Raw genomic sequence first — 14087 nt, 5'->3', positions numbered from 1 at the left:
GTTCGAAATTTTGAGGCTGCTGCCACCCCCCTTGTTATCTTGTTACACCACTGGCTATTGTAGAATTATAGACACTGGACACTATTGATAATTGTTAAAGACTAGTCTTCTCACTCGGTGTATCTCAACATATGCAGGAAACAACAAACCTGTAAAAATTTGAGCACAATTGGTCGTCAAAGTTGCGAGATATTAATGAAAAAAACAAAAACATCCTTGTCACACCATGGTCACACGAAGTTGTGTGCTTTCCGATGCTTGATTTCGAGACCTAAAATTTTAAATCTGAGGTCTCAAAATCAAATTCGTGGAAATTTACTTCTATCTCGAAAACTACGTCACTTCAGAGGGAGCTGTGTCTCACAATGTTTTATACTATCAACCTTTCCCCATTACTCTTAATGAAGAAAGGTTTTATGATATTTATTTCGAGTAATTACCAATAGTGTCCACTGCCTTTAAAGACAGTATATTTTTAACTATTATAAGTTTTGATAACAAAATTATCTTCCAGCCTCATTAAGTCAATGAGGTTAGGTTATGCTTTTATTTTGGGTTTTGCAAGCACTAAGTTTAGAATGTTACTTTTTGCACTGACCGCATGCGGAGCGTGAAGCATTGACACTCACAATATACAGAGTGCAATATAAAAACTGGGAGTAAGTTATCGCCTGATATCACACTCCCGTTTGAACATCTGATTGGAGGACTAGCGCGTGCTGGAAGATAAAGTTATTTGAATTGTTCATAGTTTTTAATTATTTTGTTGCTTTTTTTCTGAACCTGTGTAAAATTTAAAATTAAATCAACGTTTGAGTAGGAAGGGGGGTTTAAATGTTTTTCAAGAATTTCCGTACCTAGTCATAGTGTCGGCAAACTTGACCTAGTGAGTACCTTTTTTTATTTCATCACACGACTCTTGACACGCATCTTGTTCTTGTGGGATTCACAAAGTTCCATGGCCTGTTGTGCTTCATAACAAGTGGTCTTTTGTGTCGAGTGACAACATAATTTTGTTTGAAAACAGTCGCCATGGTTATTTCTCGGTAAGCGAGGAAGCGACTTATTTATCTACTTTGACAGCTGTCATCAGTTAGGTTGACCTATATGAATAGACCGAGGGTATTGTGGATTTGCACAAGCGTGTGTGCGTGTGTTTTGTGTGTATATATAAACAGTAGGAAATTGAGTCTGGATTCTAGACCGGATGTGGTTATTCTCGTTTCCGTAACGATTCTTAGGCAAAGGTCCAATTTTCACACCCAGGTGATTCAGAGATGAGCCTACCTGGAATCGTCTTATCAAGAAATGACAGACCTGTCCACGTGTTCTTGATTTCTTTCTAAGATTTAAAGGGAAGGTACACGTTTGGTAATTTTCAAAGACCAGTCTTCTCACTTGGTGTATCTCAACATATGCATAAAATAACAAGCCTGTAAAAATTTGGGCTCAATTGGTTTATCGAAGTTGAGAGAAAATGATGAAAAGAAAAAAACACCCTTGTTGAACGAATTTGTGTGCATTCAGATAGGAATAAAAGACTTCTGGCTAGAAGTCTTTTATTATTTTAGTGAGAAGTTACCTCTTTCTAAAAATCTACGGTACTTCAGAGGGAGCTGTTTCTCACAATGTTTTATACTATCAATGAGTTCTCCATTACTCGTTACCAAGTAAATTTTTATGGCAATATTTGTTTTGAGTAATTACCAAACATGTACCTTCCCTTTAATCTGGATTCAACCGAATTTGGTTATTCTCGTTTCAGTACTGCGGCAGAGGTCCAACATTCACACCTTAGTCATTCAGAGATCAGTCCAACTTTAATCAAATCCAGAAATTACCAACCAATCCACACGTCTTGATTTCTTTCTAAGATTCCACATTATACATGTTAAAGATAGTTATACTTGGAAGCGTTTTGATGAGGTAAATTTGTCCATTATCACAAGATTAGAATTTGTTGATAAGGACATCTGGTATGTTTATGAAGACAGGAAGGATCAAGCATGTAGACGTAAAGTCTGTTGCCCTCGTCGGGAACCCTGTGACTTGATCGGCGTGGGTGGTAGCGACTGGCCAGTTAAAGGTTGGACAAAATTTAGCTCAAGAAGATCCCACTACTGGAAGGACCCATCACTGTTATGGCAGCCCATTTTTTTTGTAACCCTACTGTCCCCGTCTATAGGTCCCTATTCTACAGGGTTCAGACTTGTTTTAAAAATACCCAAGGGTTTTACCACTGAACCAGACTCCACATTTGTCCAGGCAGGCCGGGGGTAGACCTGGGGATAAAGCAATTCATTCTCATTTAGGGAATAGAGCATCGTGAAAATGGATTTATAAAAACCATGCACTTTCAAATTTAGAATCAAACATTTCCAAGACCGGGAGCTACACCCTTAGAGCACATTTTAAGGTTACTGATAATAGTGTCTTGACACTATGAGGAGGTAGGATAAACTCATTGAAGGTTTTCTTAAGATAAGCAGTAGCTCATCAATCTTGCTTATTGTTGTATGAAGCCATTGCCTGGTGAGGAAATCTTAGTCCGATTCCCTGCCCCCCTGCACACGATGATATAACACAAATTCTGTATAATGTGGTGATGGGACATGGGTCCCTATAATGCATGTAAGCATATAAAAACTTGCTAAGCACAGAAACAGAAACTGGTTACCAGGCACAATGCTTGACAGTTTACAATGTTGAAACTAATTGTTTGCTTAGCAAAGAAAGCAGTATGTATTTTCTGCTAAACAGCTTTACGAAATTGCCCTGCCCACTGCACAATGATTTATCACAAACTCTTTATAATGTGGTGAAGCAACCCGAGCCCAAATTCATATCAACTTGGTAAGCACAGAAAAACATTCCTTGACAGAAACTGGTTGCCACAAGGCTAAACTCGGTACAGTTTACAGGTGCAACACTAAAAAAAATTCTCAGCAAAGAATAGTATTTTCTGCTCAACAGCATCATAAATTTGGCCCTGCTTTTTATTTTAAGCCTCATTTTGTTCATATAAGTTTATACAATTTCTTGTACTTTTTATACAGTTTTTGATTGTTTAGAAACATAATTTTCTGCTCTACCCCAAAACACCAGCTGCTCCCATTTCTTTCTTTTTGGGGACATCAAATTATGATGATCTTTATTTCATTTTACACAGTTTATAGGACTGCAATGAAAACTATATATGTCCCAAGCTTTCTTCTTATTCTTTTGAAAAATGTTTTTTTTCTTTTTAGTTAATTAATTGAGAGCTTACATCCGGCATATGTCACAAAAACCTTTATGGAAACTGTTTTTTAGTTGTCACCTGTGGCAGAAAAAAAAGTACAAGAGCTAGAAGTTCTTTTGCAGGTCCCGTTGAGAGGAAAGAGTCTTGAATTTTGTGTTAAAAAAATTTGATCTAAATTTACGAACAAATATAGGCCTACTCGTGTTTGTTAAGTGTGTCTCAACAGGACACCTGTTATTCTTGAACTACTCCGCACTAGTCTAAAGCCATGACAGGTTGAAATGGAAATGGAAAGTGCATATAGTTCAAGCTAATTAACGTTTTTATGGTCTACGAACCAAAATAAATGTTATGGTTGCCTGGGTGTTAAAAAGTATAATTTTTATTATTCCATGACAGGGTGAGCTCAGAGAGGCAACCAAAATTGCCGCTCAGTACAAAGTTCAAGTAGCAGAGTTAGAGAAGAGCCTAGCTAAGGCAAGAAAGGAGGTAAGATAAGCTTAACAACTTACAAAAAGGCTAAGCAAGTAAAGCAGATTGCTAGTAAGCAAGTAGGCACAACAGTCTATATGAAATACCACTAACAATTGAAAAGTAACCACCATTGTGATGAGCAAGCAGACAATAATATTAAGTTAACAATTAGATTGACAAGTAGGCAGTCTGGTAAAACCTGTATGGAAGCAGGCATTCAAGTAAGCAAGAAGCAATCAAAGAAGCAAGCAAGGTGGAAAACTAATTTGGGAAAGGGTTAGTAGAACCACTAATCAATCAAGTAAGTAACAAGACTCCCAAGTAAGCAATCAGACTCTCAAGCAGGCAAAACAAGCAAGGAAACAAAGTACACTGCCAAGAAGCAATATTGTTTACAGAAACTCGGAGAACAAGCAAGTTCACATCCACTCATTCAAGCAATTACGATGAAAACAAGCATACAAACAAGTGGGCACTAACAACAACAAACAGGATCAACATATTGAAGTGTGCAAAATTAGTTTTTGTGAAACTGCACTGCTCCTGCACTCTGGAGCTTAGTACTTCGTTCGTTAATGGCCAATGTGACTTCCATTTCCAAGTCAACAAAGCATCTTAAAACTCACTTGTTTGTTAAACATGTTTAATATGTTTCCTCTGTGGTTTTCATTTGTTTTACTGCAGTGCTTTGCAACTGCTGGAAAAAGCGCTTTACTATTATTGTTATTATTTGAAAGCATAAATAATTGGATAAGTAGAAGTCTTCATTTGAACTAGAAATGGGGTACATTTCTGACCGCCATCCGCCCACCCTCGAGGTGCCAGATGAGATGCATATCCCACCCATCCTCGAGGTGCCACATGAGACAAGGATCTCAATTTGCTATTTCCTCCAACCTTGCCCTTTCTTAAAACATCACAACATTTTAACACTTGAAATGACAGGTTCAGTGTCAACAGTCATGTCCTCTCTAGTACCTTCCGTGATAACATTCTTACTTGCTGTCTCTCGATATGCAAACAGATAGCCAACCTTGAGAGAGGGCGAACAGGTGAAAGTGGGGAGACATGGTAAGTTTAAAGGAACACGTTGCCTTGGATCGGTCGAGTTGGTCCATGGAAAGCGTTTGAAACCAGTTGTTATCAGTTGATCTGTTTAGAAAGATATTTTAAAAATAGAATAAACAAATATGCCTCGAAATTGCGTGGTTTTCCTTTTACTTTGCGAACTAACACGGTCGGCCATTTTAAGGAGTAAAAAACCTGACCTCAAAAATAAAAAGGCGGGCCGTATTAATTCACGACATACAGGGAAAACCATACAATTTCAAGGCAAAACATTTGAAAGTTAAGAGCAAAGGTATCAGTGTTCTCCTTTAACAGTGGTCTGGTGGCTAAATTCTGGTAAAAACAGATGGCCCATCCAAAGTCTCCAGTGCAAGTGGTCCTGGTGGCAACCTATTTTTTGTTTGAATATGTACTGGTGAAAAAGCCGGTGAACTTGAGAAATAAGAAACTGGTCCTGCAGTCTACAATCCTGCCGTTGGGCCCCTGCACCAAGGCCCCCTGTTGTCGTGCGATCTGCACTCACATTGAGCGGGGGGGGGGGGGGGGGGGGGGGGGAGACAAGGGAGAGAATGTTTATAGCCACGTTGCGAATGGGTGGCCCAAGCATTTTGGCCGGGGTTGTAGTCACTGACAAAGTCAAGGGCAAGCCCTGGGTATATGTGAAAGTTTGTAAATTTTGATAATTTGCTGTGTTTTACTTTGTATAGCATGACTAAACTGACCTATGATTTAATGAAATCGTCTTTACAAGATATCCGGTGGAATTGCCTTGTTGACATATTACTTCGGTTTCAACTTGTCTTGTAATTTAATGACTTATGACTTGCCCATGGTGATACATTCCCTGTAATGTCTTGTCTTGACTTGTGTTAAGAACTGACTTAAGCAATTTTAACTGGTTTAGTTTATACTAAGTGTTGCTAAATAATGATGTGATTAATTATTGCTCAGCTCATCCGTCAGCCCAAAGGAGCAAGAGGGTGATCTTGATCGGAAGATTGCTGAGGCTAAAGACACAGAAGCCAAAGCTAGATTGGAAGGTAAATATTCTCAAATGTGATATTTAAATCGTGTGTCTCTAATTAATGACCAGCACTCCCACAACCCTGGCAGACTCGCTGTCACAAGATATTTTCAGGGCAGTGGATCCCAGGTCCTTTTTGTGTGCAAAGGTCTTATGTTTGTTTATCTGGACTGAACAACAAATGCTTCATTGCTTGCTGTTCTTCAAATCTCCACATAAATTCCATATAAATTAATTTAATTTTTATTTTATTTTATTTGCCAACAAACATTTACAAACTGGACAAGCAGAAGATCTACAAGAGCAAACTATACGTTTTCTTCAAAAGAAGAACACAGCGAAAAAGTGAAAGTATTGAAAGCAAAGTACTGAGCAACCCAGCTGGGCAGGCAAATACATCAAGGAACAACCCCCAATGCGGCTGGTGCACTAAAAAATTTAAGAAACAATACAAGAGAACCCTGTCAGAAAGTTACTTTCAATGTGGCTGGTCATTTGGTTCTCAAAAACACTTTGACGATAAAAGACCAAACAAACCCTCCCCCTTACAGGATTTATTATTATCCACCATTAAGCCAAGCCTGGCAACTCATAACAAAGCACAACGAATTATAACAATTAAAGTTAACAAAGAAATTCAAGTTAAGTCTAGACTTGCCAGCTGACTTTCTTAAAACACTTTTTTAATGCCATCAATTAATGTGAACGACTTTTTTTTTCTCCCCGTCTCAAGTTGTCCAGACAGAGCTGCTTACATCCAAAGATGAAGTCAACCAATTGCTGTCTCGCTTGGCCACAGCAAGTCGAGAAAAGTAAGTTGTTGTACACTTTACAGGCCAGAAAAACTTTCCATGCATGCTATTCCATTGGATCGTTGTGGCGGAGCGTTTAAGCGCACTGATCTCAAGCTCTGGTGTTTCCGATTGGCATATTGGGGTTCAAGTCCTGTTCTTACACTTGTGTCCTTAAGCAAGACACTTAAACATTATAGAGTGTCTTCTTTCAGACGGCATGTAATGCAGAGAGTTCTATGTGTTGTGTAATGCATGTAGACAAAGTCAGTTACAATTAACGCGAAGAGAATGTGTTTGCCCCAGTGTTTCTTGCAAGGGCAGCTGAATGTGCCGCAGCACCCTGTAATTCCTTTACCGGGTGTAAAGTAAATGGGTTTAATAGTTCAACCTTTTTTTTAATCCGTCTGAAAATATTAATGATTTATCCACTTTGAGGTGCCCGAAGATAAAAAGCGCAACATTAAAATGACTTATTATTCATATTATTATTTATTTATTAAAGCCATTATACACTTCGGAACAGAAAAAAAAAATCACAAATTTACAAATAACTTACAGGGTTTACAGACGGTAAAGGTAAAAGACTTCTCTTTACATATTATTCCATGAAATGCTTTACTTTTTGAGAAAACATTGAAACAATTATCAATTCTCGACAACCAGAATTACGATTTATAGTAAACACATGTCATGACACGGCAAAACGTGCGGAGACAAGGGTGGGTTTTTCTGTTATTTTCTCCCGACTGCGATGACCGATTGAGCCTAAATTTTCACAGTGTGGGCCTTTGGACAATACTGTTTAACGAAAGTGTCCAATGGCCTTAAAGCCATTGGACCCTTTCGGTACAGCAAAAAAAAAAAAAGTTCACAGATTTACAAATAATTTACAGGGTTTACAGAAGGTAATGGTGAAAGACTTCTCTTGAAATATTAGTCCATGAAATGCTTTACTTTTTGAGAAAACGGTAAAACAATATAAATTCTCGTTAACGAGAATTACGGATTTATTATAAACACATGTCATGACACGGCGAAACGCGCGAAAACAGGAGTGGGTTTTCCCGTTATTTTCTCCCGACTCCGATGTCCGATTGAGCCTAAATTTCCACAGGATTGTTATTTTATATATAAGTTGTGATACACGAAGTGTGGGACTTGGACAATACTGTTTACCGAAAGTGTATAATGGCTTTAAGTGAAAGATGAAGTTTAGTTCAATTTTCTAAAGGAGAGTTGCGGAATCTTGCAAAGTTAGAAGCTGGAGGAAACGGTTTTACTTCTTCTCTGAGCTTATATCCGAAAATCCTACACTAAAACTACAAATGCTCTGATCATGCATAGCTTCCATCTATATCAAACTTTCTTCTTTGTCTAAACAGGGCAGAGATGGTGTCTGGCACGATTCACAGGGAGTTAGTCCGCATGGCCGAGGACCGAGCTAATAATGCTGAGGCACGAGCCCTTGCTCTTGAACATGAGGTGAGTCCTGGCACGCCTAACTTTGTGACATCTCACAAATAAAAAATGACTGTATTTTCCCAACTGAAACGCCCTACACCTGAGTGGGCTTTAAGACCAATTTCATGGCCTAACATAGAGCAGTATTTTTAGAGTGCCGTCAACACAGGGCATTGGGGTTTGTAGTACTACAAACTGTCCACCTTCCCACCATCCCTTTATAGATTCACCAATCAGGCAATCGTTATGTCAATGGTCAATTTGGGATGGTAAATTACAAAAAAGGTAGCTATGTGGAGTCCTCAGTATTAATGAAGAATACTTTAAAATTAAACAAGATCTGTTCAAATTTAAATTCTTCTAGCTCCCTTAACCTTTTTAAAACTTGTTTGCAGCTAAGACGCTTGCTGGGGTCAAAAGATTGCAATGTGAACACCTTCCCAAGATCCTCCTCACCGAAGCCACCACAAATCCCACCCCGCATGAACGACATCATCATGAAGCCAATGATGTCAGTCGGGATTCGAACCTCACCGAAACACTTCCAGAAGCACAATTCGACCGCCTCTGCCATACCCAGCACATACAGCAGCGGTAATCTCGGAGGCAAGACTGCCGAGGCAGCGGTGGTGAGGAGTACAGCAGGCAGGACCGGGAACAAACGAGCAAAGGCACACAACAGGTCATGGTCGCCGAGTCGCCTGCGGAAGGTAGAGGCAAGCAAAGCCAACAAGCAGGTTAAGAATGAGGAGGAAAAGGAAGTCAAAAATTCAGGAAAGGTAATAATAATAATAACAAACCGTTTTTATATGGCGCTTTTCACCCCCGAGGGGTGTCTCAAAGCGCTTCCGACATCATTACCCCTTTTCAATGGGCCTTAAAACATTCCTTAAACAATCTCATCTCCCTGGGCAATACAGCCTGTGCGCAATTATATGCACTACTCGGCTAAACCAATCACAAGAACCATCTCTGCCCTCACAGGCGACCATTTACCCCTGGGTGAAGGTAAAGTTTATTTGTTTGTATTGGGGAGTTTGTTTGTTATATTTCCAGTTAAACAACAACAAAAGTGCAAGAATATTGGTTACAAGTAAAAAAGATGTGCAACAATATTAGGTACAAATGAGGGTTGCAACCAGAGGAGGTAAAACCTCCTTTAGCAGAGCACACAAACTGCTGTAAAAAGTTTATGTCTACCGTGAAAACAATAGGAAGGTCTCTTGAATGAGAGGCACTACTTTGTGTCGGAGCGTTCAAACATTTTTTGGAACATGACGTATACATTGTTTTGTCAAACAAAGGGCGGTTTGAATGTAAACATAGGTCACCCTGCTATAGCTTCTCACCATCAAGTAATAAAGTGGTACCTGTTGGGTACCAGTGTGAAAGATTTCTGATGTGAAACAGTGAGACAATTCGGTTGTCGGTGCTGCGTACTCCATAGGAGTTGAAATTGTTTCAGGTATGCTTTAAGGCCCCAAATCAAGAGGTGCAGTGACAGTGTGTGGGCATGGGCATAACAAATGATTTTTATTGTGGGGGAGGTGATAGGGTATTTAAGATAAAAAAAAACACATTCATTTTGCATTTAAAGAAAAACCGTTTAATTTACATTAGGGAGGAGATGGAGGGTGGTCCTGAGCTGGAGGGGGTTGATCGTCCACCTCTTCACCCTCTTATTATTCCAGGGTGCTGTGATACTAAGTTCATGCTTGATGAAAAAGTTCCTATCATTACTATTATCATTACTTGGAATCATTAACTTGAGGTTATAAACACAGACAGATTTGAGATAATACTATCTTTTTGATAATATTCATCAATGTCTGTACTTTTCTTCCACCAGGTGTCCTTCCTCCAGAGGGTTCAATCCAGGGTCTCCAGCGCCCAGACGAAGACAGAGGTGCAAAAGTCACTCTTCAACCGCATGCAGTCAAGATTCTTTGCAAAGACGCCGAAAACTGTCACGACGGCGGCGCCGCCCTCAAACTGCGAGCTACCCGATGTGTCCAGTCTAGAGGAAGGCTCCATTAAGTCAGAGTACGAGATCCCGATGGAGCCGGTCCAGAGATTCACTCGGACGCCATTGATTCGTAAGTCAATTTTGATTTTAAAATGTCTTATGATTTGTTGTTATTACTTCCTCAGGTCGAAATGTGGATTTCAAACCTTTTCCTGAATGCTTTTAGAGGGGGTAGTGGATTTATAAAGTAGGCTAAAACTTCTCTCTAATGAGTCACTTCAAATCGGACATCAAACTCACTCAGAATATGAAGTGACAATGATATCATGATGTTGACAGATAGCTGCAACAAATTGTTACAAATTTTCTCTATCAGTATTTCTAGGGCAACATGGTGAGATTTTCTAAAATTTTGTATCGAATGTTATAAATTTACCAAGTCATAGCCCTTGTGGTTTTATTACTTGATGTTTGAAATAAAAACTCTGAAGGTGATCCCACAGCTGCTACTTCCCAGGTTGTAGAGTAAGCTTTGGTGTGATCCTTGGCTATGTCGCAGTTACAGGTTGATGAATGGCTTCCGACTGGCACCCCCAAACAAACAAACCAACAAAAATAGGGTGACCAGCAACATAGGGCGAGATAATTAAGTTGGTAGAGCACAACACATTCATCCAAAGGTTCAAACCTCGCTGTGGTAAATCTTTTTTAGTTCAACCCATATCATAATCAGTTACAAATTTGAATTATTATGCTTGCCTCTTTGCAAAAAATTAACAACACAAGTAAAAAAGCAATTATAAATGGTGAGAACTTTGAAATGGTTTGTAGACGATATTGAATATAGTGAAGTGGTATCTTTCTTGAAAGATTGCAAGCCTTCTTATTCAGCAATGGTAGTCTGGATTTGTTTCAATCTCTTAACGATGATTGCATGAACACAAGTACAGGTACACTAGAGAGTACAGGAAATTTCAGAATTTTATCTGAATACAAACACAAATCTTCAAACAAAATAAGCCATTCTCTTTGATCTACTCTCTCTAGCACCGAGGAAACTGTTTCCATAAACTCATAGGAATCTATAACTCGAGGGGTCACCACCAGGTGGAAATGCCATCATTTCAATTTACATTGTAGCCCCATTAGAGTGGCTTTTAGCCTTGTTTATGACCAAACTTGAACAAAAATGTATATTGTAACAAGAAAGAAAAAAAACGGATCCCAGTTTCAGACTTTTTTGTCAGAAATTACTCTCACCCTGTTTGTTTTATAAGTCATGACCTCTTCTCACATTTGCATGGATCTATTTCATAATCACTGACTTTTTAACACCTGCTACTTGTCTAGCCAATCAACTGTAACCTTGTCTCCAACTTGATAAAACTTTGTTCACAGTTTGCAAATGACTTGATTAGTTCACTTAGAACCAATTGCCAGAGAATTCTACTTCGGAAGCCATATGATTGCTAGGCGTATGGCATCTGCTCATTAATTGAGAATATTTAAAAATTACTTCCAAACTGCCCTATTTATAGAATGTTATATTTATTAATGAAAATTTGCAGGAGTGGTAAATGGGGGCGGGGCATAGTGATATAGAGGAGGACAATATGATGCAGCATCACATGGTTTTTTATGGCCGAGTGTTCTAGTGTACTGGTGTTTGTCGATTAGGACGATCATTGGATGACGTATAAGTCCTGTGTGTTGTGTTGCATGTGAAAGAACCCAGTTACACTTATCACATAAGTGATTGGGTTTCCAGGGTATGGCTGGCAGAGGCTACCAAGTATGCTGTGGCACTTTATGGGTGGGATGTAGAGCAATAGGTCCCATAACGTAGAGCAATATTTGCTTAATTTTTAGTTTGTCTATACCCATGTTCAGCGCCCTAGAGCATGTTAGCATGAATCGGGCGCCATATAAGTTTTGGTACTATTATTATTATAACACTTGCATACTCTTATCGTCAAGAGAAGGGGTTCGTCCTGTGTTTGATCAGCACCTTAGGAACAGGTTCCATACTTCAATAATAGCTCCACATATTTTGCAGGAGTGCTTTTATTCCCAAATCGGGTGTGATATTTATAACAATTCAGTACCGGTACTGTTATATTCTAATTCATACACTGTCTTAAAAAGTGTTTTTCTTTGTTGTAGTGCCTGATTCACTATATTATGAGACTCCAATATAAGTTTTATTACATAGTTGATATGATGATGCCAGTTGCTCAAAAAGAACAATCTTTAGTGGTGGAACAGTGGGTCATATCTTAGTGACTCATATTACAGTGATTGAGGCAATAATTGATGCTAAGACATACCCAAGAAATGGCAATGAACAAGAGTCTCTTGAGGATCATGCTGTTGCATAATGGGATTTCGTTGATTAAATAGCTATAAATAGAAGTATACCATGGGGCTCATCGAAGAAGGGGGGGGGGGGGGTGACAACAATCAATGACCTGTTAATTGAAATGGGAAAAAAAACTATGTAACAAAGGAAAACTGGAAAAGAAATGGGAGGACAAATCACTCTAACATACATTCTCGGCAGAGTTTTCAATAATTTTACTTTATGATTTGGTTAAATCTTGATCGGAAGCATACAACTACATACAAACAAAGGAAACATTTACTACATGGTGGTTCAAAAAAGGTGTAGCCAGTTTTGACAGCCATGTTTACCTAGTAACTTAAAGGCTGTGGACACTATTGGTAATTACTCAAAATAATTATTGCCATAAAACCTTTCTTGGTGAAGAGTAATGGGGAGAGGTTGATGGTATAAAACATTGTGAGAAACGGCTCCCTCTGAAGCGCCATATAGTTTTCGAGCAAGAAGTAATTTTACACGAATTTGATTTCGAGACCTCAGGTTTAGAGCTTGAGGTCTCGAAATCTAAACGCACACAACTTCGTGTGACAAGGGTTATTTTTCTTTCACTCATATCCGGCAACTTGGACGACCAATCGAGCTCAAATTTTCACAGGTTTGTTATTTTATGCATATGTTTAGATACACCAAGTGAGAAGACTGGTCTTTGACAATTACCAATAGTGTCCACTGCCTTTAAAGCTTTAAGACAAACGACTTTTAATAGCTTGAGTGACGCATCACATAGTATGACAAATCAATTCAATGTATCATCCATGAGGGCAGGTAACCAGATTGAGGCTTACTGAGAATTAAAATCATAATACAATTTGGAATCAACAGTGTACATTATATATTTGGTTTGCGGTAACACCATGTGTGTATCTACTTGCCAGGTAGAGTTGTTCTTAGGGAACTGTCTTGCTTTATTCTACTGCCGAGGAGTAGATAATCGGAGGTTCGGGAGACTTCTCAGTTCTGAAAAGAACTGTCCTGCTTTATAACTATTACCAGGGCGGATGGTATAGAAATTTGACTGGACTACTACTTTAGCTTATAGGATCGTAATAACTGTACTGCCGCGGAGTCAGTTCGGAATTGGTCTCAACGTTTCGACTAGCTTGCTCTAGTCATCGTCAGGAGTACTCCTCGGCAGTAGAATAAAGCAAGACAGTTCCCTAAGAACAACTCTACCTGGCAAGTAGATACACACATGGTGTTACCGCAAACCAAATATATACTGATACCCCACCATGCAATGCCTCAAATCCTATAACAGTGTACATGTTATACAACAGTGGAAATCTAACCTTAAAAAAAATCCAAAATTAAAATCCCTCGCCAATGCTTGCCAATGCTGTATATTCATAGTGAGATAACCTTTGCTTTAGTGATGCTTGAAGCTTTGCAAGGCGTGGAAAATATAAAGCAACTATATAACTATAGTAAATTTGCGGGTACAACCATGTGTAAATCCCTTTTGGAGGAAAAGAATTGTGTCACAGGAAAAAAACTGTGTTAAAGTATGGGAGCATTTTATTTGCGTATTTATTGGTTTGGAGTGGACACACCCTCTATGGTTTAGTCGGAGAGGAGTACCAGGGACTTGACTAAACTAATAGGATCCATTTCAGATTTGGCATATCACCAATATTGTACCTTCCCCCCACCCCAAGCAA

At 39.0% G+C, this 14087-nt stretch overlaps 1 protein-coding gene and 1 long non-coding RNA gene across 2 annotated transcripts in view; one reads left to right on the top strand and one right to left on the bottom strand.

The window, feature by feature from the left end:
* The window catches only part of LOC139939325 (uncharacterized), a 64484-nt gene that overhangs the window by 19614 nt on the left and 30783 nt on the right, over nucleotides 1-14087 (bottom strand). The window lies entirely within an intron of this gene.
* LOC139939517 (uncharacterized) lies at nucleotides 7990-12406 on the top strand. Its single transcript, XM_071935484.1, has 4 exons — nucleotides 7990-8083; nucleotides 8458-8841; nucleotides 9912-10158; nucleotides 12324-12406. Exons 1-4 carry the CDS (start codon nucleotides 7991-7993, stop codon nucleotides 12404-12406), a joined length of 807 nt encoding a protein of 268 aa, XP_071791585.1. The 5' UTR covers nucleotide 7990.

Source organism: Asterias amurensis, chromosome 7, assembly GCF_032118995.1.
Source record: "Asterias amurensis chromosome 7, ASM3211899v1".
In the NCBI taxonomy this organism is placed as follows: domain Eukaryota; kingdom Metazoa; phylum Echinodermata; class Asteroidea; order Forcipulatida; family Asteriidae; genus Asterias; species Asterias amurensis.
This window is presented reverse-complemented; position numbering and strand designations above follow the sequence as displayed.

Coding starts and splice junctions, on each gene's coding strand:
- LOC139939517 (XM_071935484.1), top strand. CDS start 7,991: ATGGTGTCTGGCACGATTCACAGGGAGTTAGTCCGCATGGCCGAGGAC. Junction 8,084..8,457: donor CCCTTGCTCTTGAACATGAG/GTGAGTCCTGGC, acceptor ACTTGTTTGCAG/CTAAGACGCTTGCTGGGGTC. Junction 10,159..12,323: donor CACTCGGACGCCATTGATTC/GTAAGTCAATTT, acceptor CTCATATTACAG/TGATTGAGGCAATAATTGAT.